Source organism: Sylvia atricapilla, chromosome 24 (assembly GCF_009819655.1).
Source record: "Sylvia atricapilla isolate bSylAtr1 chromosome 24, bSylAtr1.pri, whole genome shotgun sequence".
Lineage (NCBI taxonomy): Eukaryota > Metazoa > Chordata > Aves > Passeriformes > Sylviidae > Sylvia > Sylvia atricapilla.
In genome coordinates, this window is record NC_089163.1 from 6036627 (window position 1) to 6063002 (window position 26376).

The window sequence follows — 26376 nt, forward strand, 5'->3', positions numbered from 1 at the left end:
AACCACTCCAAATCCTCCAAGCAGAAAATCAATTTTCTGCACCCACGTCTGCTAATTGTTTAACTGTAAGCAGAGAGCAACTTGAAATTCAACCAGGAAACTTTGCAAAAGAGCCCAGATTATTGCAGCAAGGCCCAGCCCAGTCTCCTGCTTTGTTCTGTGGAGAGATTAAAAACGATCTTTGAATTGTTAATGGAATTGGTTACAGAACATTCCACACATCTCTTGGTCACAGCCACAGGAGCTGGCTGCTGGAGCTCTGCTCCTTTCTCACCTGGGCTGCCCCAAGCCAGGCCTGGAGGAGCCTTGGGATGGGCTGACGGTGGAGATTCCCTTTGGGAAAGCACATCTTGCCCTGAAAGTACCTTATCAGAGCCTGTGACGGTGTGGGAAGGCTCTGGGGCATCCAACCAGGCTGCTCCACCAAAACCCCATTAACCAGGGCTGCCCAAACGTGAAATGCTGGCAATCCTCTCGTTCCCAAACCAGAGCAGGGCTCCTCAGTGTGACCCCACTCAATCCTGTTAAAACCCCTCCTCCACCTCTTTCAGTGGTTCAGATTCTCCCCCTAATTAAATTCCCGTTAATAATGGGGAAGGCTCCTGGCTGTTGAGTGGCTGCAGCAGGGTAAATCAGTCCCTGGGCCTCTGGCTTTAATTGACTTGGCTAATAGAGCTGCAGCAGCTTAATATGGTCAGGACGTGTCTGCAGACACAGGGTTGGTTTGACGAGGGTTCACACCTGGTCTAACTGAGCCAGGCTCTAACCAGCCCAGCCCATCTTCTGCCTGGGGCAGGGCTTTCTCTCCAGCGCTCAGCATTCCAGCATCCCAGCATCCCAGCTCCCCGTGAGAGCCTCCAAACCCCAAAGCTGATAAAATGTATGGATTTATTGTGAGTTCGCAGCCAGGCCAGGGCTGAGCTCGAGACAGGACGTGGCTTTGGGTTTCTGAAATGCCACAGGGCTCGGCCAACACAAACAGCCCAGCCCAGCCCAGGCTGCTCCCGGGCCCACCATGGCCCCACCAGGGCCAGGCTGGAGACTCAGAAAGGTCTTTCAAAATGCCCCTGTTATTCTGGTCTGGCCTCTCCAAACTGATTCATTGCCGTCTCCCCACAGCTCACGCAAGGATCTCAGTGCTGCTCCATGCTCGATTTTGGGCAGTGCAGGGGAGAAATGAGCAGCAGTTCTCTGGTGGAGTGAGAAGGTTGAGCTGAGGACCTCAGCACCGGCAGCACAGATAAGTGAGAGGGTCTTGACTGAAACAACATCTCCTGGAGTTTGAGATGTTCCTGGACTCCAGGAATGACCATTAAATTCCCTGCCTGCCTGTGGCTTTTTCAGCCCAGCACAAGCTCCAGTGGAAAAGGGGATTTTGTGGAACATTCCTGCCAATGGAAGCATTTTACAGTGATTTTGGATGGGCCTGGAGCAACCTGGGATAGTGGAAGGTGACCCTACCCATGGCAAGAGGCAGCACTGGATGGGCTTTAAGGTCCCCTCCAGTCTAAACCATCCCAGGATTGTGGGATCCTCTGATTCCTGGAGCTTTTGTGTACCTTGCCTTGATCTGTCAGGTGTTTGGGGTCATTCACCATGGAGACAAGGAGCTGCCCACACAGTGACCACATTTACAACTGGTAAATCTTATCGTGCTGTTCTTTCATAGAATCATCAAATTGTGGAATATCCTCAGCTGGAAGGATCCACAGAGATCATGGATCCACCCCTGTCCCTGCCCAGACCCCACCAACCCCAGCCTGTCACCCCTGGTGTCCAAAGGCTCCTGGAGCTCTGGCAGCCTCGGGGCCGTGCCCATTCCCTGGGGAGCCTGGGCAGTGCCCAGCACCTCTGGGGGAAGAACCTTTCCCTGCTCTGCAGCCTGAGCCTGCCCTGGCCCAGCTCCAGCCCTGCCCTGGCTGCTGTCCCTGGCCCAGAGCAGGGGTTGGTGCTGCGGATCCCTGAGCTCTGCCCTCAGGGTGCTCTGCTCCAGCTGGACACACCAGGAGCCCTCAGCTGCTTGATCTTGTTGATGACCTCAGTGGGAATCTGGTGCCGTCCATCCTGCTACTTTACTCCTAGGAACTGGATCTCTCGGGCAGGTCCCCTGACTTTGCTCTTCTTGATGGCAAAGCCGGCTTCCAGGAGAATCTGGAGATCCTCTTTCCTTTCTCAAACACTTCAGCTGCAGTCTTCCCACACACAATGATGTCATCGATGTACTGTAGATGTACTGGAGCCTCACCCTTCTCCAGCCTGGATCAGTCCATGGCAGATGGTGGGGCTGTGCTTCCACCCCTGGGGCAGTTGGCTCCAGAGACCCTTCCCCATCTCTTCTTGGTTGCTCTCTAACACCTTTAGACCTTTTTTCTATTGTGACACCCAAAACTACCCCAAGTTCTCCAGCCATCCCAGCCATTTCCAGCACAGAAACAACCTCAGGGGCTCCTGGGCCAGGCCAGAACTGGGGAATTGTACAGGTGGAGAAATCCAGGCACGGCTGGAGGAGCAGAGCCCTGCAGGTGGACAGCAGAAGCAGGAGCTGTGCCCAGGAGGCAGCTCAGTCCCTGGGGAAGGTACGGGCAGGGGAACAAACAAAAAGTGATCCTTGTGAAATAAGTGTGACCCATAAAACACACAAACAAGGCCCAGCCATAAACAGCATTTGCTATTTCCAGCAGCAAACCCCAGGGGTATTTGCCAGCTCTTTGCAGCTGGAAGGATAAACAGAAATTCCTTTGATCCTGACTCAGTTCAGGGGTTATTTTCAAAGCCACTCCTGCCTCCCCAGCCTTTCCTTTGCATCATTTGCTGGATGCTTTGCTCTGCCCTCACTGCTGTAATTCCACTTTTCCAGGGTGGGAAATGGGCATGCAGGAGGTTGGGAGAGATCCTTCCATCCCTCAAACCAAAATAGAAACATTATGGGGGTAAAACACGAGAATTGGAGCTATTGTCATCCTTTCTCTGCAGGGTGAGAAGTGGAACTAGGAATCCAGCTTGGAACACTCACCTGGAACATCAAAGGAAGCCAGAAATAGGCAGAAATTACAGAGCATTTGTAAAACCTTGGAGCTTTTGGAGGCTGGAGGGCAGCAGAGCTGTGTTTACTACAACTCCAGGGTTTGTTTAGAATGAAATAAAAACCAACAGCAAACAACTGAGAGTTTGGCTGCTGCTCCTTTCCCAGCCTTTTCATTCTGCCTCATCTGTGGGACTCAGGCACGCTTCAGATCCCTCTGGAGAAGAATTTCTGGTCCAGGGCTAAAAAAAAAAAAAAAAAAAAAAAAAAAAAAAAAAAAAAAAAAAAAAAATCTCCAGTATTTAACTCAGAATTTTTAAGGTTGGAAAAAACCTTTAAGATCCTCATGTCCAACCATGGTCACCACTAAACCACACCCCAAAGTGCCCAATCCAGACACCTTTTGAGCAATGGCAGGGATTTGACTCCACCACTGCCCTGGGCAGCCGGTGCCAATTCCTGAGCACTCTTTCCATGATGAAATTTTTCTTAATATCCATTGAAATCCTCTCCTGGCCCAACCTGAGGCGATTTCCTTATCCTGCCTTCTGCTGGAGCTCCACTGGAAGTCTGGGAACATCTTGAGATCCCTGATTTCCTTTTTTCCCCCAGAAAACTTTCCCATTTTTCTGGGTCATTTCCATGGCAGTGACTCAGGGATTGCTGCTGCATTTCGAATTTAACACTTGGGCTCACTGCAGGGTGAAATTTATAGCGAGATATTAAACACAATCAGGGGGTGTTTATTGGAAATATGGAAATCCAAAGCCAAAATGCAGTTTTGAACTAAAACTGCAGCAGAATGAATGGCATGAGTGCAATCCCACCTCTAAACAACAACTGTCAGTCCCATGGGAAATCCAGTGTTGTTTTTCCTGGCTTTTCCCAGCTGATCAGCATTCCTGGGAAGGGCTGTGATGGAAAATCTGCACTTACATTGTTTATTCCATCAGAGTTATTTGTGTGATGACAAATTAGGAGTTTCCACCTCTCCCAGATTTAATTTTGCATTAATATTTTCATTTTCAGTACCGACTTGGTTTGGAAAGAAAGGTGACTGCCAGGGAAAGCTGGACCCTCCCTTGAAGATGTAAAACCCCTCCCTCCAAATTATTATAATTTTGCAACTAAGGGGCTTTCAGACAAAGATATGGGAATAGGAATAAAAGTTCTTTACTGGGAATATTAAAAATACAAATGGAGTAGTAAAAAAAAAAAAAAAAAAAAAAACAAAAAAAAACACCAAAAAGACCTGCCAGGGTCAGCAGACGCCCTGAGCCCTGTTGGTGGCTGTCGCTGTCAGCCCAGTGCAGTCCTCCTGCAGTGCCAGCTGTGCTTCTGCTGGAGCAGAGATGATCCTGGAGAAGGGCCCAGTGGTGCTGAGCTGGGGCCGCTCTCCCTCTGGGAATCCAGTGCCAACAGCCTGTGCTGGGCTTCTGAATGCCAGGGCTGATCCCGGGGGGAATGCTGGGCTCCTCCCCCTGGGTGGAGCCTGTCCCAGTGGGCTGCTGGGATTGTCTGAGCCCTGCAGTGAGCCTGGCTGGCCCATGAACAGCAGATATCCCTGCAGGGAGGATGGGTCCTGGCAGGGATAAAGAGCACGGCCCCAGCTGGTTTCACAGCTGCCCAGGGACAGAAGGCCCCAGCCCCTGCCCCTGGAGTGATGAGGGATGGGTCCTGGCAGGAATAAAGAACCCTGCTCCACCTGGTTTTTACAGATGGTGATAGAATGCACATGGCTGGTTACATCTTGCACTGCAGCCTAAGACGAGTACTTTCAGGATTTATCCTTAGCCCAGGCTTTGCTTTCCCTGCTCCAAGACTGTCAGATTTGGCACTACAAAGGTGGAGGCATCCAGCAGAGTGCGATTCTGTCATGGGGAACTGGCAAAGCAGGGATTTGCAAACCAGGAAATTTGTCTGGAAAATGACAGAGGATCCAAAGAAGAACAAGAACAACGAGGAAGCCATGAGGAATTTGGGGAATCTTGCAGAACTTTGAAAATGAAGACAAACCAAAACTCTCTCCTGCCTGTGTGCAGGTGATGATTCCCAGTTGTCCATGTTGGGGAGGACAAACTGCAGCTCCTGAGCTCACGTTGGAGTCTTGGAATCACAGAATTCCTCAGGCTGGAAAGGACCTCTGGGATCACCAAGTCCTTCTGTCACCCAGCACTCCTGACCATGTCCCCACCTCCACAACCTCTTAGGACATTCCAGGGATGAGGACTCCACCACTTCCTTGATTCCACCTGAGCCAATGCTTCACAACCCTTTCCCTGAGAAAATGTTCCCAAATATCCACCCTGAGCCTCCCCTGGCCCAGCCCGAGGCCGTTCCCTCTCCTCCTGTCCCTGTTCCCTGGGAGCACAGCCCGACCCCCTGGCTGTCCCCTCCTGGCAGGGACTTGTGCAGAGCCACCAGGTCCCCCCTGAGCCTCCTTTTCTCCAGGCTCAGCCCCTTCCCAGCTCCCTCAGCCCCTCCTGGGGCTCCAGACCCTTCCCAGCTCCATTCCCTGCCTTGGGCACGCTCCAAGTGTTCACTCTGCCTCAGTGCCTTTCTTTTCCAAAACTGCCCCCAAAATTCGAGGTGTGACCTCACCAATGCCCAGCACGGGGGACTCTGAACCTTTTGCCTTCAGCAGGAGCAAGGTGGGACCAAAATCTTCTGTTTCTCCATCAGTGGAAAGTGCGGATTTGGTGTTTTAAAGCAGCATTTTTGGAGTCAGGATCCATGGATTTGAGGGTGTTGGAGGAGAGGCAAAGCCTTCCTGTGCCAGGACACGTGAATGCCACAACAGCAGCAGGGCCACGCTGGGGCCAGCACGGGCCATTCATGGTTCATGTGTTTACCTTGCAGGCAGGCTGGGGAAGAGCTCGAAATGCATATTTTCCTCCTGAAATATTGACTCCAGTGTTCTCCTTCTCGGGGGCCTGGGGAGAAATGATGTTTCATATTTTAAAAATAAACACTGCTTTTCCAGAGGCATCAATGCAGCCCCAGAGCTCCCAGCACACCTTTGCCTCTCGCCCTCTTTTCAAGGCTTTAATGCTGCTTGTGTGCCACAAGCTCTGCTGGTGAAAATATCCACCTGAAATGTATTTATCTTTGCTAATTAACAGCAGAATGACACAGAGCAACTTTATATTTTCCCCGCAAGAACAGCCATAGAGGCTTCATTTATGGAGAGCTCTGAATGATCCCCATTCACAGAGAGCAAAGTGCTGTCTGCACCAAGAGATCCTTGTGTGCAGGGAGGCAAAACAGGAGCAACCCCAGCCCAGATGGGTCCAGGGCAAAATCTCCCAGATTTCAGGCTTTTATTTCACTCTGGGCCATGATGGTCAGAAATGGACGGGGGCAGTTTGGTGTATTTGGGGAGCAAACTCTGTGTGTGTGAACACGGGAGGTGACTGATGTGCTTGCACTGCCCTAAATCCACGATTTTATAAATATATCCATGAAAGCATCCATAGAGGAAAGGAAGGGAAGGGAGTGGAAGGGACCTTCAATCCCACCCAGTGCCACCCCTGCCCTGGCAGGGACACCTCCCAGTGTCCCAGGTGCTCCCAGTGTCCCAGTGTCCAGCCTGGCCTTGGGCACTGCCAGGGATCCAGGGGCAGCCACAGCTGCTCTGGCAATTCCAGCCTCTGCCCACCTCACAAAGAAGAATTCTATCACAACATCCCATCTAATCTTACTCTTTTTCAATTTTAAGCCATTCCCTGGGTCCTGTCCCTCCATCCCTTGTCCAAAGTCTTTCTCCATCTCTTCTGCAGCTCCTTCAGGTACTGGAAGGTCCCAGTGAGGTCACCCCCAACCTTCTCCTCTCCAGGCTGAACAATCCCAGTCCTGCCACCCTTTTTTCATGCCAGAGCTGCTCCATCCCTCACCTGACTGAAAATCCCCAGAGCTGTCAGCTCCAGAGCTGGCTGCAAGCCTGCCATTGGTGCTGTGGGAAGACAGTGGGACAAATCCATATACTGATTTTGCATGAGAAAATCGCCAGATTTTGGTATTATAATTAACATTTTTAATGTTAAAGAGTTAAGAGGAGCTTGGGATCTTCAGTGAGGACAGGCTCTTTTATCCCCTCATCAAAGAGCCTTTCTCCCCAGGAGCTCCCAGGCTGCTGAAGAGCTTTTGGAGGAAAGAATGACTCTGGATAAGGGAAGAGAAAGTGGGCTTTGAGTTAAAGGCACTTTGCATGGCCCTGCACTCACACAATGCAGATTAAATGGATGAGGGATCCAAGGATGTGCTGCTGGAGAAGGTGAGCAAAACCTAATCCATGCGAGGAGAAGGGCTTTAATCAAGTGACAGCAGTGTAAAACAGTCGTCAAAAAAACAGAAAAAGATGCACTGCTTTGTGACAAAGCCATCATTAAATCTCTCTTTCCCCGCTACCAAATCTCCCTGCTGCTCCTCCACAAAGGAAACATCGGATTTCGCCTCATTTGCAGCACCCTCAGCCCTGGTGGCTGATGGAGATTGTTGGGTTTTCTGACAGGAGCTGCATCTCCCTCGTGTGTACGGAGCTGAACGGTGCGCTGCCACCTCCACCACACCCCGCAGCCGTCTGTCTGTCCGTCCGTCCGTCCGTCTGTCCGTCCGTCCGTCCGTCTGTCTGTCTGTCCGTCTGTCTGTCCGTCCGTCTGTCCGTCTGTCAGTCTGTCAGTCTGTCTGTCAGTCTGTCTGTCTGTCTGTCTGTCCGTCTGTCTGTCTGTCCGTCCGTCTGTCTGTCTGTCTGTCCGTCTGTCTGTCCGTCCGTCTGTCTGTCTGTCCGTCTGTCTGTCTGTCCGTCTGTCAGTCTGTCTGTCTGTCCGTCTGTCTATCTGTCTGTCTGTCTGTCGGTCTGTCTGTCCGTCCCTCTGTCTGTCTGTCCGTCTGTCCGTCTGTCCCCAGCCCCTCCTGATTACCCGCTTCGGGTTCTGCCGCCCTCCCATCCCCGCTCTGCTCACAGGGGCTCAGCCACACAGAGGGGCGCCTGTTCCCTGCCGGAAAATTCTTCTGCATCCCGGGTTTTCACCCGTGCGCCCAAACCCTGTTCTGCCTGCCTGTGCCTCTCCTCCGCTGCTGGAAACCCCTGAGCCCACAGGATGCTGTCCCCTCCCCGGCACAGGGGACACAGAGGTGACCCGTGTGTCGCACTGTCCCCTCCCTGGCCCAGGGGGACACAGAGGTGACCCGTGTGTCCCTATGTCCCCTCCCTGGCCCAGGGGGACACAGAGGTGACCCGGGTCGCAGTGTCCCCTCCCCGGCACAGGGGGACACAGAGGTGACCCGTGTGTACCAGTGTCCCCTCCCCGGCACAGGGGTACACAGAGGTGACCCGTGTGTCGCACTGTCCCCTCCCCGGCACAGGGGACACAGAGGTGACCCGTGTGTCGCAGTGTCCCCTCCCTGGCCCAGGGGACACAGAGGTGACCCGTGTGTCGCACTGTCCCCTCCCCGGCACAGGGGACACAGAGGTGACCCGTGTGTCGCAGTGTCCCCTCCCCCGTTCCCCAGCTCTGCGGCCCCACAGCCGCAGCCCGGCCGCTCTCAGCGCTGTTCCAGCCCCACACTCGGCACTTCCCCGCCCCGGGCCCGTCAGAGCGCCGCTGTCCCGGCAGCAATGGGGCCATTGTGGGGCCGGGCAGGGCAGGGCAGGGCTGCCATCGCCCCCTCCCCACCCTGCAGCATCTCCTCTGCTCCCTCCGCCTGCCCCTCGCTGCCCCCCCGGGCCCGGCGTGTCAGGGGCTGGCTCGGAGCCTCGGCACAAGGGCAGGTTAATAGTCGTGGCCAGCGCTGTGCCCCGCACTCCCGGCCCGGCTCCGGCCCCGCACAGCCATGGCCAGGATCTGCTGTGCGCTGCTGCTGTCGCTGCTGCTGCTGGTGCACAGCCGGGCCGCCGGCGGGGCCCCTCCGCAGCCCCGCGGTGAGTGGGGACCGGGGGCTGGCGGGGCTGGGCTCCCCCCGTGCCTCCGGCCGGCGCCGGGCACGGGGAACGAGGAGGGAATGCCCGGCAACAGGCGGGGAAGGGAAGGAGCTGTGCCCAGTGTGTCCCCCGTGCCCAGTGTGGCCCGGGACCCGGGCTGGGTGGCTCCCGAGGGGACAGCACAGCGGCGCCGGGTCCCCCCGTGGGGCTGGAGGAGGCCCGGGTGGGACAAGGGCTCTGCCTCCCTCCTCCCCGCAGCCGCACAGGGGCTGCCCGGGCTGGGAGCTGGGCAGGAATCGCCCGGACGCCCCTGGGTCACCTCACGAGCAGGAGGTCTGGGTCGGGTTGCTGGGAATGGGACTTTCCTTGGACCTTCTTCATCTGTTCCTGAGCAAAATCCTGCTCTGTTTGGCTGCCCGGGTGGGGAGTAGGGCAGCCAGGAGCAGGTGAGCTGCCTGCTCTGCAGCTTGTACGGCTCTGAACCCCAGCCTGGAATGAGTGCCAGCAAGGGCTGGGCACCCGGGGAAAGGATGGGCACCCGGGGAAAGGATGGACACCCGGGGAAAGGATGGACATCCGGGGAAAGGATGGACATCCGGGGAAAGGATGGACACCCGGGGAAAGGCTGGACACCTGGGGAAAGGATGGACACCTGGGGAAAGGCTGGACACTCGGGGAAAGGCTGGACACCCAGGGAAAGGATGGACACCCAGGGCAGGGGGAGTCTGGTCCTCAGAAGCATCTCTGCTCTTCCCCGGGCTCCAGATTTCTCTGGAGAAATTACTGCAGGAGTCGGCTCAAGGCCAAACTTCTGGGAATTAAAAATGTTTGGATGGTTTGGTGGTGATGCCTCACACATAGTCTGAGCTGTACAATGTGACAGTGACTGCAGAGGTACCTGGGGCTGAGGAAGGGGGGATTTCAGATAAACTGGCCGCTTTCTTCTCAGGAATTTGGGAAAGGAGGCGTCTCTTTGCTGTGCAAAGTTGAGAAATGAATCGGAGCAGTGACTGAGCTCAGCCCTGCTGTGAGCAGTCACCACTCTACAATAAACTCCTTTTAGTTACTGCGCTGTTTTCCTGGTGTTTTAATGGATATGGCAAAGATGCCCTGAGAGGGATTTTCTGCTAAATCAGGGCATTAATTCGTCTATTCCTCATTAATTCCTAGTGTGGGTATTTGTAAGTATAGAGGAAGATTTTATTTCTGGTTTAATTCCAGTTTTAACTAAACTATGCTGAGTTAAAATGTCAAGCAGAGCGAGTGACTGTCATCTCCTGGAGAGAACAGGGCCTGTCCTGCAGATCCTGACTGTGACAGAAGTCCCAAAAATCTCCCACTTTATATCCTTTCTTTACTCTTCCCTTCTCTGAAATGGACTCCACTCTCATAAAAAGAGGTTAAAATGTTCTTTAGGGCCAAATCATAGAGCAGAAATAAATAAAATAGATAGACTTCAAAATTTCTATTGGCTCCAGCTGTTCTTAGGGAAATAAAATAACTTTTCCTGCTTGGTTTGTCACTAAATCCAGGGATGATTCATCAGCACAAAGGGGGATTTGTGTTTTATTTCTGGAGGAATTAATTGCAAGGCTTTGAGCCTTTCCCTGGACCATCATTTCTCACCTGTAAACTGGGCACAAGCAACCCCTGGAAAAGGGATTTCCAGTGCTGCAGATGGATCTCTCAGGGAGTTTTCCTTCCTCTGCAATGAATTATTGGGGGAAATGAAATTCATCCATATGGGAAAAGGTTAGATTGTATTTCAGTGGGAATTAGAGCTCCTGACAAAGTGGCCACTGCCTGTTTTGCTCCCACCTTCCCAGACCTTTCTGGAGCAGTCTCAGCCTCGATGTCTCTCTGGAAACAAACCTGATTATTTCTTTTACGGATCCATCGCAGGGTATTTATTTTTATCTGCCTCAAAGACTGAAAGCCCCATTAGATCTCACACTGAGGACCAGCTGTAGTATTTATGTCATCATTTGCAGCAGATTTGTTGGCCCAAAAGCTCCCATTTAAAAATCTGTCCACAGAAATCTCCTTTATGACAAGAACTCCCTGGGCCTTGCAGAAATCAAATATTAACAGAGCACTTGGTGCCTGACAGAGACAGGCTAAATGAGAGGAAAAAAAATAAAGAGAACAGGATGCCATAGATCTGCTGGGGGAAATGGGGATATTCATTTAGGAAATCATAAAATATCCCAGGCCTTTTTTTATGTCTTGCCACAGCTAAAAAACGAAGATGGAAAATGGAGTGAAAGCGAGAAATTTAAATAATAATAATAACAATCATTCAGTTTGTTGCATTGCTGATGCCTCCTTTTTATAGCCTCTCCTTTTCACTGTGGGTATTCATGAGGCTGTAGAGATAAATTATAGACTATTAATTATCAATTACGGGTTCCAGATTTCTCTGTTGCTTCCCCCCCCAGACATGAACCAGCTCCGTGCTGTTACTGGGGTTTATTATTGGTGCCATCACTGGGGAACAGGGGTCTGGCTCCTGCTGTGCTGGGGGTCGAACCTGGAAGTGTTGTTCCTAATCCCAGCGGATTGCTGAGTGTCCTGCCTGGGTCTGGTCCCATTCCCATTAACTGAGATCTGTGGGGGTTGGTTATCCAGGTCTGAGGTGCAGTAATCCCTTTCCAGCCTCCTTTGGATGCAGAAATGCAGCTCAGGTTTCAGTCCACAGCTTTATCCCTCCTCCCTTTCCTTCTTCTCTCCCTTCCTTCTTCTCTCCCTTCCTTCCTTCCTTCCTTCCTTCCTTCCTTCCTTCCTTCCTTCCTTCCTTCCTTCCTTCCTTCCTTCCTTCCTTCCTTCCTTCCTTCCTTCCTTCCTTCCTTCCTTCCTTCCTTCCTTCCTTCCTTCCTTCCTTCCTTCCTTCCTTCCTTCCTTCCTTCCTTCCTTCCTTCCTTCCTTCCTCAACTTTATCCCTCTCTCTTTTTCTGTCATTCCAAACATTTATCCCTTCCTCCTTCTCTCCGTGCTGCTGTAGAGGGACGAGGTTTCCTGCAGCCCTCAAAGACAGCCCAGGGTGACAAGAGACACCCTGCTCATCACAAGTCCGTGTCACCCCCTGGTAACTCTGCTTTCCCACAGGTGCTTCCCTAGAAAAGCAAAAAGAACATTTCAAATATTCAGTTAAAGCTGAGAAAGGACTGAAACCCGCAGCTCAGTGTTGCTTTACCAGTGCCATTCTCTCTCCTTCCCGGGACACTTTTCCCTTCTTTCCCTTTGATTTCCTTGTTGGAACCCTTTAGAATTTTAGACTTTCTGTGCTGACCCCCAAGCAAACACTGCATTGACCTGAGGCCTTGGAAAAGGCTTCCAAAACTGGATTATAGCACTGGGATTATGGGTGTGGAGTTCGAATAGAAGTGTGTGATATCACAGGGTGGTTTAACATTCTAGAATACAGTAATATATATATAAAGCAAGATGGAGGTTTTAGGGCAGAGGCTGAGTCCTTCTTTTTTCACTTTCTTTTTCAAGGGTTTGGGTGGTGTTTTGTAATTGGGTAAAAAAATCCGCACTGCGGGCCATGGGTGGTTGGTTATTAGGTTAAAAGGAAAAGTAATTTAGGTGTCATTTCTTAATTGGACAGTTTGTCCTTAAAAGAACTGGTAGAGAGATAGAGACACAGCCATTTTCTACTTTGTTAGCTCGAACTCACAGCTTGTGAGACTGTACTCATGAGTTCAGTCCTCACACGGGGCACCATTTGACACTGAGATTTTGGTGTGTTTTCATTGAAGACTAAAAGCTGGCTAATTGTAAAAGAAATATTTTATTTCATTGTTACATTACTCCTATGAGGGTAAAGTTACTCGGGTCTGTAGCAGCACACAGAAGCTTTTAACGTGAAGTCTCCACGTTCTAAGCAAAAGCAGCAGCAACAGCAGAGGCTTTGGTGGTCTGTGTGTCGTGACCCTCTTATTAGTAGCAGTCTATGCAGTAGTAACAACAGTGGTATTGGTGTTCTTGTGAGTCTTCTGTGTGTGTGTTCCTAAAGTAGTGCATTTTATTGTATTTTTGGCTAATTAGATATATACACGAATTTTCTACATCTTTGCTGGACTAATCTTAAGATTGTTGTGCAAAGGCAATGCAAATTCTTACACAAATTCTACATATATAGCTTTATCTGTTCTATCTCAGAATTTCTAGCAAGAAACATTATTTTTATTATGACTAGAATTTCACTAACTTTGCAAAAGGCAATATCACTGAGCTATAAACTAGGTACTAGGTCTCTTTCTTACTCACTAACACTAAACACTAAGTTTTCATTTCTAAGGCACTTAAAAATCTTCAATTTATTTAAAACTAAACTTGCATTTCTACTTTATGTGCAGGGGGGAAATGGGCCACTGAATAACAGAACCAATGTGATTCCAACAGAAGCCGTTTATTGTTGACTTTACTTGTCAGATACAGATTCTGGGTCTGCTGTCCACATGGGCACACATCTCTGGGTTGGTCAAGCTGCTTCTTCCTGAGGAAGGCACACATCCTTCAGGACATCCAATTGGTCAATGTCCATCCTCACCTTGTGCTTTCCGTATCAGGGTTTACATTTTTTGTAAACAGTTTCTCAGGCTCTCTTCCTATTTTTGATCCTGTTGTTTTCTCAGTGACCTTGACGAATCCCTGAGAGCTCTAACAACAAAACTGCAGGTGGTTTGATAATATTACTCACAACCAATTTGTCTGGTGCATCAGAACAGCCTGTTATATGGATACATTGCTACATTTATGTCTGTCTGGATTTATGTATTTTAGATTTTCTGAAAGTTCTAATTCCATTCTCACGTCTCTGGGCACTCCTGGGCCTGTGTGGATTTGGCTCAGGGGGGGATTCATACTCCCACACTCTACTATAGATAAGAATTAATAAACATTTGAGTCAGAATATGAAACACCGTCTCTCGAGCATTTAGTCCTGACTCTAACAAACAGAATAGAAGATGAATTTTAACATAACCATTTAATGGTGCCCCGTGTGAGGATGGAACTCACAACCTTCAGGTTTCCCCTCTGTCCTTGCCGTCCCCAGGCACCCTGTGCAGGACCAAGCCCACGGACCTGGTGTTCATCCTTGACAGCTCTCGCAGCGTGCGGCCGCACGAGTTCGAGAAGATCAAGGTGTTCGTGTCGCGGGTGATCGAGGCGCTGGACGTGGGCCCCAACGCCACCCGCGTGGGCGTCATCAACTACGCCAGCGCCGTGCGCAGCGAGCTGTCCCTGCGGGGCCCGCAGAGCAAGGCGGCCCTGCTGCAGGCCGTGCGCAGGATCCAGCCCCTCTCCACCGGCACCATGACCGGCCTGGCCATCCAGTTCGCCGTCAGCCGCGCCTTCAGCGCCGCTGAGGGCGGCAGGGATGGCACACCCAACTTCAAAAAGGTAAGGTGTAGGAATAGGGTAAAACGCTGGCCTGTTGTTCCTCCTAACACAGCAATCTGTGTGTTCCCATGTGGCGCTGTTTTACACCACAAGGACACAGACTCCGAGATTCAGAAGGCTGAAAATGACTCCTTTATTTTTGTCATGTGTCTCCCTTTTATACTATTTCACACAGACCAATTTGATTCGTGACACAAAGACAAACCTCTTCACTGCCATTGGTCAGAGCAGAGGGACATCAAGGAGAAATCCCTCCTGGGGAAAGGAATGAATAACAAAGTTACAGTTACAAAAACATTTCTCCTGTTTACAGAAAATTCCCTGGGAAAAGAATTTCAGAAAACCAAAGCACCTCAAGCACAAACCAGGGCTGCAGTAAGGTGTAGGAACAGGGTAAAAAGCTGGCCTGTCCCTCCTAAGTGCTGCTGACAAGCAATCTGTGAGTTCCCATGTGAAGCTGTTTTGAGAATGAGAAGTTCCTTTAACACAACAATCTGTTCTGAGGGTGAAAAACAAGTGCACCTGTAATAACAAGGGATTTGTGCCATGAGAATCAGTAAAGAAAATGCACAAACAATCCGAGAACAGAGAGATCTGATGGACAAGTAAAATACCTTTTACTAACCAATAGAATAATTAACAAGAAAGCTGTTAACCAATTAGAAGTTGCCCTTGAGGTTTGTAAAAACTGTACAAAAGACAGCACAGGGCCGTAATAAAGAGCCTTCTGAGCCTTCTGAAGATTTTACTGTGTCACTGTGTGTTGTGTCCACCCTAACGACGACAGTATGGGGGACAAGGGAAGGGTCTGGTTCCTCCTGCTCCTTGCTTGGGACTCATCATGGAGTGGTTGGGAAAAGCAGAAAGATGATTTTCTCTGGGCTTTGATCATGTGTGGACACACGGGGGTTGATTGTCACAGGTGGAAAACCTCTGGGAGGTGCAAAGTGGAGTTTGAAAACCTCCAGGAAGTTCACACCTCTCAATTCTTCTTGGAAACCTCTGGGAGGTTCAAACCTCCCAATTCTTGGAAACCTCTGGGAGGTGCAAACCTCTCAATTCTTGAAGACTTCAGGGAGATTCAAACATCTCAACTTTTCTTGGAAACATCTGGGAGGTTCAAACCTTTCAATTCTTCTTGAAAACCACTGACAGGTTGAAACCCCTCAATTCATGAGGACTTCTGGGAATTTTGAACCTCTCAATTCTTCCTTAAAACCTCTGGGAGGTTCAAACCCCTCAATTCTTGGGAACCTCTGGGGGGTTCCAACCTCTCAACTCTTTTCAGAAACCTCTGGGAGGTTCAAATATCTCAATTCTTGGAAACCTCCAAGAGGTTCAAACCTCTCAATTCTTCTGAAAACCTTTGGGAAGTTCAAACCTCTAAATTATTCTTGAAAACTTCTGGGAACTTCAAATCTCTCAGTTCTTGAAAATTTCTGGGAGGTTCAAACTTCTCAATTCTTCTTGAAAAAGAAGCTCATCCTTGGGATTTAGTGAAAGACGACACAAAACTCACTCTGACATATTCAGTCTTAGTCTCAGTTTTTGTTCTGAATGCAGTCTGACAATTACACTCAGCATTTGCCAGTCCTGTAGACTGGAGAGACATTTCCACTGAGATGTCCATGAAAATGCTGGATCCTCATCTCCAGAATCTCTTCCACGCCATTCAGTGTCCCCTCTCCTCGTGCACTCTTTTCCTGCTGCCAGACAGCTCCTCCAAGCCTTGGTGTTCCCTGTCACCTCTGCTTGTGTGGAACAAACTGTCCTGGATTTCCAGTGTGTCCCTGAAACCTCCTTTCCTGGACAGCTGGAAAAGCTGAGCCCAGTGGGCTTTGGAATGATTTATCCAAGGCATTAAAAAAAGGAGGGGGCGGAGGGAAGGGAAATCACTCCTTGCTTTTCCCTCCTCCCTTCCACTCCAGAGCTGATCCAAGAGGCAGAATCACAGGAAGGGTTGTGCGGGGGTCTCTGGAGCTCACCCTGTGCTCAGGTGACTTTTCAATGTCTCCAAGGTGCAAAACTCCACAACCCTTTGTATTTTTGGTTCCCTGGTTATTCTTTCGCTCTTTTCCTCTGCCTTGAAGTCCAGCCAGCTTTCCCCTTCTGCTGAGGGTTACCCCATCCCTGACTGGGAGGAGGAACAGGTCACGCCGGGATTTAGGGAGGTGAAGCTTCCAGAAACACCGGACACGGTCCTTGCTCCTTCCCACAGCAGAAATCCAACAAATCCTCACACAAATCTGGTTGTCAACATCCCAAAACATCACACGGTGCTTTGCTCCTGCTTTGTGCAGCAAATGTCAACCCCAGCCAGGGAAAAGCACAATTTGTTTCCGCAGGAGCTCCGAGAAAAACCTGCTCCCACCTTCCTCAAAACTCGCGGGGAGCCCAATTACTTCCACCTTATTTTTCAGGGAAGAACAGAACAACAAATAAATTGGCAAATTGCTGAGCAAATCCTGGGCTTTATGCAGCTTCCTGCCCAATTCTCTGCTGGAACATCACATTCCCAGGGCATAATGAGCCATCGCTCCCTCATTAGCTGTGGGATTGTGGGAAATGCCAGCCCGAGGCTTGGGAATACCTGGGAACGCCAAGGAATACTCAGGAATGCTCAGGTGTCTGAGCTAACCAGGAATAAACTGTGTCAGAACACGAGGGATTGCTGTCTGACAGAAGGAGGAGAGATCCAGAATGTCAGGAATTCACAGGGAAGGCTGCTGGTTAAATAAGCACGAGGTTTGACCTTGAAAAACAAAATTTCTGAGTTTTCCCAGTGCAAAACTGAGGGTGAGGGCAAAATTCAGCTGTTGGAGGAAACAGAAGCTTCACCTTTTCATAATTCCCCTCACATGGCTGAGCAGTGCCAGCCCCTCCAGGATTCAGAACCTGTTCCTTCCCTCCAAGCCTTTCCCAAACCAGGCACATACCAGGACTCAGCTTTTTCAATGACAGGGAATTACAGAGGTCCTCAGACTGCAAATAATTTGGAGGTAGGTTTGAAAATGGACATTTTTTCACATTGACTCAAGCTGGATGCAGGGAAAATATCTGTGGTCGGAATCCTAGGAAAAAAACAGGATTTCCTGATGATTGGGCTAACCAAATGTGATATTGAGTATTTTTTACACTCCTTCTGTCAGGCTGTCACAGAAAGGTCCCCTGGCTTCCTCTCACTGTTATATTAATTTTCCCCATGGGCTCTCTGGTTAATTCCCAATCCTGACTCTGTATCCAGGAGTTTTGTCCTCTCCAACAGCAGGACAGAAAGCAACATGAATTTTGAGTCCTTTATGGCAGATTTTGTCACAGAGGCATTATGAGGAGCTTTCCCACCACATCCTGGTGTGGACACTGCAGCTCCTCCCCGTCTGGGGCTTAACTGGGCTTGGGCTTAGCTGAAGATCGAGTGGAGCTGATAAAACGTGGAGAATTTCTTGATTTAGAAAGAGAATTGCAGGAGGACACATGGCTGCTGACAGGACCTGCTGGCAGGGTTTGGTCCTGATTTGATAACACCTCTGATCCCTGCTTTGGTAACGCCTCTGATCTCTGGTTTGATAGCTCCTCTGTTCCTGAGGAACTCCTCTGTTCCTGATTTAATAACTGCTCAGATCCCTGATTTGATAACTCGTCTGTTCCCTGATTTGATAACTCCTCTGTTCCTGATTTGATAACTCCCCTGATCCCTGATTTGATAACTCCTCTGTTCCTGATTTGTTAACTCCCCTGATCACTGATTTGATAACTCCCCTGATCACTGATTTGATAATTCCTCTGTTCCTGATTTGATAACTCCCCATATCACTGATTTGATAACTCCCCTGATCACTGATTTGATAACCCTCATTCCCTGATTTGATAACTGCTCAGATCCCTGATTTGATAACTGCTCTGTTCCTGATTTGATAACTCCTCTATTCCTGATTTGATAACTCCTGTGATCCCTGATCTGATAACTGTTCAGATCCCTGATTTGATAATGCTTATGTTCCCTGATTTAATAACTCCCCTGATTTGATAACTCCCCTGATCCCTGATTTGATAACTCCTTTTATCCCTGATCTGATAACTGTTCAGATGCCTGATTTGATAACTCCCCTGTTCCCTGATCCGATAACTCCCGTGCTCCCTGATCCGATAACTCCTGGTTCGCTGCCGGCCGGGGCTGAGGGCTCCTGGCAGCCCCGGGCAGCTGCGGGGGGATCAGCCCGGCTGCCGCGGAGGCTGAGCCGAGGGCTCTCTCTCCTGGCAAAAGGCTCCACTGCACGGACGGACCCGCTCCCACCGCAGCAAAACCCCGGAGCTCCTTTGGCACATCCCCCCACACCGCACACCCTGCACACACCGGCCACAGGTGATGCTTTGCCTTGTTTTTGCCACGCCAGAAGAGAAAGGCTTGAATTTGTTTATTTTTCACCTCTTGGAGGCACCAGCTGCAGAATCGTGATGCTCCTGGGAATTTTTAGTTGTGCAGCCCTTAGGAAGTGCAGATAAACAGATTAAATTTGATTGTAAAGCCCCTCATTTTTCCTGTTTCTCCCGTTTTTTACAGAGGGGAAGCTCTTTCCCCATTCTGCATTCCAGTCCAAGCCGTTCCTTTGGGGTCGGCAGTGGTGTCACAATAAAGCAGTTGTAAGGGAAAGTGGAGGGGCAGAAGAACTGGCAAAGAGCAAGAATTCAGGTCTTGTGGCAAAGTCTCTTTCAGAAGAAAAATAAAGAGGAAAAGAGACAAACCAGATGCAGGACTCTGGGAAGATTTTAACTGGTTCAGGGCTCCGTTTAATCCCAGCTGAAATCCAGTTCCCGCTTAAACCAGCTGCTACTTTAATGCTGAGGTTAGCAGGGGTGGGGTTTAATCCCTGCTGTTTATTTTGGAACAGAGAATCACAAATCCCAGCAGGGCCTGTCACACAGTGTGACCTCGGGCCCCTTCCCCTCTCTCCCCATGGAGCTGGTTTCAGTTCCATCCTTCAGCTCCTCCACCTATAAACAGGATGAAGCCTTCATCTCACCTTTCCACAACATTTCCTGAGATGCTGTGAAGTCCCACACTCAGCTGGCCTTGTCCTGAGTGTCCATGAAAATCTTTGATTTGGCTTGAGCTCGAGTTTGGCTACAAAAACCACAAATTTTAATTTAGTTTCCTTAGAGGGGCATGCACCAGTTGTCCCTTGGTGAAACCATCAATCCCTGGCAGATGTCCCTTGGCAAAACCATCAGTCTCTGGCAGTTGTCCCTTGGTGAAACTATTCAACCCTTGGCAGTTTAATTTTTCCAGATTGGAAAGAAACAAATTCCACCTAAAAAACGCCATGGTTTGTGTGATCTCCAAAGAATGGGAAGAGCTGGCGGGATTCCCTTTTCCCTTCATTTTAGGAATGCAAACCCTTCCCTCCTAGCCCAGCCTGATCCACAACCATTATGGAAGGTGGATGAGGACAGCAATGCCCACCCGGCCATCCCTCCCCTGCAGGTGGCCATCGTGGTGACCGACGGCCGGCCCCAGGACGGGGTGCAGGACGTGTCAGCGCGGGCCAGGGCCGCGGGCATCGAGATCTTCGCCATCGGCGTGGGCAGGGTGGACATGGGCACGCTGAGGCAGATGGCCAGCGAGCCCCTGGATGAGCACGTGGACTACGTGGAGAGCTACAGCGTCATCGAGAAGCTGACCCACAAGTTCCAGGAGGCTTTCTGTGGTGAGCCCAGGCGGGACTGCCAGCCAGGAGGGAACTGGGAATGGTTTGGGTGGGAAAGGACCTTAAAGCTTTGCAGAGAATCCTGGAATGGTTTGGGTGGGAAGGGACTGGAAAGCTCATCCCATGACCCTGAGATTAGTTCAGTTGGTTGGAGCATGGTGCTGTATCAATAATGTCAGTTCAATCCCTGTATGGGTCATTTAAGAGCTGGACTCAATGATCCTCGTGGGTCCCTTCCAGCTAAGAATATTCTGTGCATTCGTGCCACGGCAGGGACACCTCCCACTGTCCCAGGTGCTCCCAGTGTCCCAGTGTCCAGCCTGGCCTTGGGCACTGCCAGGGATCCAGGGGCAGCCACAGCTGCTCTGGCAATTCCAGCCCAGCCCCTGCCCACCCTGCCAGGGAACAATTCCCAGTTCCCAATCTCCCATCCAGCCCTGCCCTCTGGCAGTGGGAAGCCATTCCCTGGCTCCCATCCCTCCAAACCTTTTTCCAAAATTCCCCTCCAGCCTTTCCCATGGAAGCTGTACCTGTGACCCCCCTTCACCCCTCTGCTTTCCTGCTCCAAGCCCTGCAGGATCAGAGCCCTGTGGGACAGGGCCTCTTTGAAGTTGCTTTTCCAGAACTGCAGGGTTTTGTTTAGGGGATTTCAGGTTTTGGTTAAAGAAATCTCCAGATTTCACCAGCACTGGAGTGTTTGTAAACACGATCCACACGCTCCTGGAGGTGCTGGAAAACAACCTGGGAAAGAGGATTTTAGCAGAGCTGAAATTATGACCCTTTTGGGGGAGTTGAGAGAATTTGTTTTGTAATTCCCCCTGCCAGCACTGCCTCCTGAATGGGACAGTCCCAGCACCTGTCAGGGCTGAGTTGCCTTTGCCTGATGTTGCTTTTGGGGTTGGAAGCCTCGTCGAGCAGGAATCTCTCCTGGCTGGAGCAGGATCTAATTCCTGTCTGCACAGCACATCGAAGGAGCCTGAGCATCCCACAAACAGCATCCTCCAAATGGCATCCCACAAACAGCATCTGTCTTGGTTTGGGAAGACAGGTATCTGTCAGGGAAAGCTGGAGTGGCCTTTGGAATGGAGAACGTAAACCACCCCTTCCCCTTCCAATTATAAATTTGCAATTAGAGGCTTTCAGGCAAAGATTTGGGAATAGGGATAACAGTTCTTTACTAGGAATATTAAGAATACAAATGTAGTAGTACAAAAAAGCCCCCCAAAAGACAAAAACAAGCAAACAAACAAACAAACACGAAATCCTAGAAAACCCTGACAGAGTCAGAAATACAACCTGATGCCCTGTTGGTCAGGGTGTTGGAAGCTGTTCAGAGTCAGCCCTCCTGCAGTGACAGATGTGGTCCTGTTGTGGTCCTGTCCTGCCTGGACTAGAGATGGTCCTGTAGAAGAAGGGTGCAGTGGTGCTGAGATGGGCCCGGTCTGCCTCTGGGAATCCAGTGGGAACACTAGATATCTGCTGTTCCTGACTCTCAGTTTTTATCTGGGTAGGAACTTTGGCTCCCACCACTGGGTGGAACATCTGCCATGGGATGATGAAATGTGTCATGTCACTGGTGAGCCTCAGTGGCCCATTAACAGAAGATATCCCCCGGAGGGAGGAGGGGTGGTGGGAGAGATAAGGAACAATGCCCCACCTTAAAACCTCCTGGAGTCACAAGAGATAAAAACATCTCCACAACTGCTTTCAACAGATGAAATAGAAGACTTTTTTTTTGTTGTTACATAACCCAAGATAGCATTCTACAAATGCAGCGCTAACACCATCCCACAAACAGCATCCCACAAACACCATCCTACAAAAACCCTGTCCTACAAACAGCATCCTAAAAAAACACCATTCCACAAACACCACCGTACAAACAAACACCACCGTACAAACAGCATCCCACAAACACCATCCTACAAATGCAGCTTTGCTCCTACAGAAGCTGCTGAAGACTTGGGAATGTTTATTGCTTCCAAATGTGCCCCAAGGCAGCAAGAATGGGCCATAAACCCCCGTTTTCTGTCAGCAAGGGAGGCCCAGGGGCTTCTCCCTGTCATTCCCTAGAAGAAAAATGTGTGGCAACACTTCCTGAGAGGTGTGATCACCTGGAATTCCAAACACACACGGCTGGACCTGGACAACTTCCAGATTCTGACAGGTGTAAAATCTCCTGGTTCAGCTTCCCGGCTGAAAGTGATGAAGGGGAGCAGCTTTTTGTCATGGAAATTGGCTCCTCTGTGGAAAGGAGGGTAATTTTGGATACAGAGTGAGGCCTGGATTATCCTCAGGTGATAACACAGAGTGAGTCAGGTATTATCAGGTGTCACTGCAGCAGGAGCTCACAGAAGAGGGGAACAAACACTTCAGGCAAAAGGAGGCAGAGTGACAGAATTTGAGGAGGTGGAATCCAGGCCGGTGAATCCTCGTGGGAGTTTGTGTTGGCTGCCCTGGGATCAGGAGGCAGCAGCGGTGCAGAGGCCCCACCATGGGATTTGCCATTGTGGGGAAAACTCCTTCCGGAGCCTCCCTTGGAAGATGGCAAAGCTCTTCCCTTGGAAAAGCCCTGAGAGATAAGGGAAGTGCTCAGGATTATTGCAGGAGCAGAGGACAGCCCTGGGGGAATGTCCAAGTGCCTGTTATGGTGTCCTGCACATGCAGCTGCCCCAAACCACCCCAGAGATGTACCCAACCCCCCTGCTCAGGCACAGCACAGGATTTGTGGGACTGAGGGCAGGGAAGAGTGTCCAAGTGCTCCGCACAGTGCTCAGCAAACTCCTGGGGAAACAGGAAATCCTTGGTGCTCCAGCCAGGGTGAGATTAACCACAGAACTGAGCTGCAGGCAGCTCCAGGGGCAGTAAAATTCCCAATGAGCTGGCCTGGAACAATCTACCAGTGCTGGCACAGCCACGGGAAGTGGAAAGACCAAAAAAACATACAAAATATGGGTAGAGCAGAACAGAAATGGCTCAAAATCAGAAACCTTAGCTCTGAAAGACTCTGCTCCACCTCCCATCAGTTCGATCCAGCCCAGTGCTGGATTTCTGAAAACCATTCTGAAAATCCTTTCTCAAAAAGTATTTCTGAACCCTTTTCCCGTATTTGTAACTGAACTTGCCTTCCCAGCCCTGTTTGCTCTGGAGTTTGTTTGCCATCCTCGCTGCCATGGCTGCTGTTTGCTCAGTATCCCGGAGCCACAGCCAGCACAGGACAGGCAGCAGGAATGTTTGGAGAGCACAGATCTGAGAGCTGCACGTGCAGGGAGAGCTCTGAGGTGAAATCCAAGTATGCTCACACATGGATCCCATCCAGGAAGGGCAGCTGAGCTCCCTGCCCAGAACTGTACTGCAGAGCTGGAACAACTGGGTACCGGCCAGCCCAGGGGGCAGCTGGGACCCAGACCTCACCCAGGAGCTTTGCAGAGGGAGGTGTGCTGCCATTTGCCCCACACCCAGCCTGGTTTGCCCTCAGGATGGGGAGGATTTCCAATCCTGGCTCTGCCTTGGAGCAGGGAGACTTGCAAGGAAAACTTCTTCTTTGTCTTTGTGCCTCAGCCACTTCCAGGACCGCTGAGCTGTGTCCCAGTGCCAAGGCAGATTTAACTGTGGGGCCAGTGCAGTGCTGGGTGTGGGGCCTCGGGCTGGGCCCTGCTCACAGCCACCCTCCTGTCCCCGCAGTGGTGTCGGACCTGTGCGCCACGGGAGACCACGACTGCGAGCAGGTGTGTGTCAGCACCCCAGGGACCTACAGGTGTGCCTGGCAGGGGACGGCTTCAGCCTCAACAGCGACGGCAGGACCTGCACCGGTACGTCAGGGGTCACATGGGGACAGGGGGGACAGCACCACGGTGTTCTGCGCAGAGATGGCAGAAAAGGGACCCCTGCTCCCACCAGCCAGAATCGCTCTCAAACATCTGTGATCTCTGGTTAGGTTTTCTTCCATTAACTGTCAAGTTTTCGAGGTGGCTAATTGAAGACTATGGCACTGGGGTAGGTGTAAAAGTAAAGTCCTTTATTGCCTGGCTAGATCAGCCTTATGAAGGCAGAGTTTGTTACAGTCTGAGCCAGCGTGCAGAAAGCCTCTATCATAAAGTCTCCAAGTCCCCAAGCAGAAGCAGCAGCAGCAGTGACAGAACCCACAGTCTGTGTCCCATGAGTGTCTCAGCAGCAGCAGCAGCAACTGCAGCTGGGTTTTTCATGAACCTCTGTGTGTTCTTTCTCAAAGTAGTGCATTTTATTCTATTTTGGGCCAATCAGGTTAAATCATGAATTTTTCTACATCCTTGCTGGACCTATCTAAGCTAAGATTGATGTGTGAAGGCAAACACAAATTCTTACACAAGTTCTACAAATTTAATTCTATCTGTTCCATCTAGGAATGTTTAGCAAGGTTACACTGTTTTCATTATGTCTAGAGGTTTGCTTTGCAAAAAGCAAAACTACTGGGTTTAAGCTAGATTTTAGTTCCTTTTCTTGCTAGCTACTTCATTGTCTATTTAAAAATAAGCTTGCATTTCTACCTCATGTCTGTGTGGATTATGTATCTTAGTTTCTCTGAAGGTTCTAATTCAATCCTCACATTTCTGGGCACTCCTGGGCCTGTGTGGATTTGGCCCAGGGAATTCATACTCCAACAGTTGACCCCCATTTCCTCAGCAATAAATGGCATTATGGTTCTATTCTCCTACATCATTTATTGAGGTCTTTGCTGCTGTTTCTTCTGCCCTCTCCTCGTGTTTTCCCCTCAGCTTGCAATGGTGGCTTGGGGTCTGCTCTGGATCTTGTGTTCCTCATTGACGGCTCCAAGAGTGTGAGGCCTGAGAACTTCGAGCTGGTGAAGAAATTCATCACCAAATCGTGGATTCTCTGGAGGTGTGCGGACAAACAGGCCCAGGTGGGGCTGGTGCAGTATTCCAGCTCCGTCCGGCAGGAGTTCCCCCCTGGGGCAGTTCAAGAGCAAGAAGGACATCAAAGCAGCAGTGAAGAAAATGTCCTACATGGAGAAGGGACCATGACAGGCCAGCTCTGAAGTACCTTGTGGACAGCTCCTCTCCATCATCAACGGAGCCCGGCCCGGGTCCCAAGGTGGGCATTGTCTTCACGGATGGGCGCTCACAGGATTACATCTCAGATGCTGCCAAGAAAGCCAAGGACTCAGGTAGGGCTCCTGAATTCCCAGGGGCTTCTTTCTCCTCTGGCCCAGGCAGGACTTTTTCCCTGGCTGTGTCCCTTAGGGTACAAACAGGTTATACAGAGTCAGTTGTGGAGGACATTCCCTGGCTCTCCTTGCCCACAGAGAGCTTGGAGCTCCTCAGTGTGGCGCAGGTGAACCTTGTTTGCCAAGAGCTGGTTTAGTTCCCTCTGTGTTTTGGAGGAGTTTCTGCAGGGCAGGGCAGAGTTTCATGGCCCTGCAATGGGATGGACAGGGTGGAGTTCCGTCCCCTGGAATGGACAAGGTGGAATTCCACCTCCTGGAATGGGATGGACATGGTGGAGTTTCATGCCCTTGGAACGGGATGAACAGGATGGGGTTTTACCCTCTCGAATGGGATGGACAGGGTGAAATTCCGGCCTCTTGAACGGGATGGACAGGGTGGGGTTTCATGCCCTTGGAATGGGAGGGAGAGGGTGAAGTTTTACCCCCTGGAATGGGAACCCAGGTCTAATTGCTCCACACAACTGTGGAAGGAAAGTGCAGGGGAATTCAGAATTAAGAGCTTCCAGCACCTTTAGGGTTGGACAGGGCTTGGAGCAACCTGGGATGGTGGGAGATGGTGTAACAAGAGGAGCTTTAAGGTCCCTCCTAACCCAGGCCAGTCTGGGATTTGTCTGGAGTTGGTGAGGACACCCAGCCCAGCTCCAGGGGCACACGGGGGCAAAGACAACGAATCCCAGGAGTTGTAGGGCCAAGCGTGGCTTGGCTGCATCAGCCTCAAGGCCTGGAAAAGGCGAAGGAAAAGCAATGAGACAATAGACAAAGCACAGACACGGACTAAGGAGGAACCCCAGGCACGTTAGAAAGGAGACTTTCCTCAGCTGCTGTTGTAGGAAAAGCGCTGAGTGGCCACACACAGATGGATTTCTGTGTCTGAGCCCCATGAAATATTAATGCTGCCCTTTGCTGACCCGCTGAGCGTGTTCCCAGTCTCTGACACCCGTGTTAAATGGATCCAGCCCCCGGGAATTCAGTCAGGAATTGCTGAAGCCTTCCCTTCCTTTTAACTTCACTCTCCACTAGATGGGACTCGGGGCCAGCACATAACCAGAGAGGTCAGGGAGCTCGTGAAAAACCAATGTTTACAAAGCACTCTGAC

The 26376-nt window shown here is 50.6% G+C and overlaps 1 protein-coding gene across 1 annotated transcript; it reads left to right on the forward strand.

Moving 5' to 3' along the window:
• Window positions 1–8854: 8854 nt before the first annotated feature.
• MATN1 (matrilin 1) lies at window positions 8855–25417 on the forward strand. The gene is given in 9 exon segments (XM_066335514.1): window positions 8855–8942; window positions 14005–14351; window positions 19834–20056; window positions 23741–23826; window positions 23829–23868; window positions 24811–24998; window positions 25000–25073; window positions 25075–25220; window positions 25359–25417. Coding segments are annotated over 9 exon segments (1251 nt in total).
• The last annotated feature ends 959 nt before the right edge of the window (window positions 25418–26376 follow it).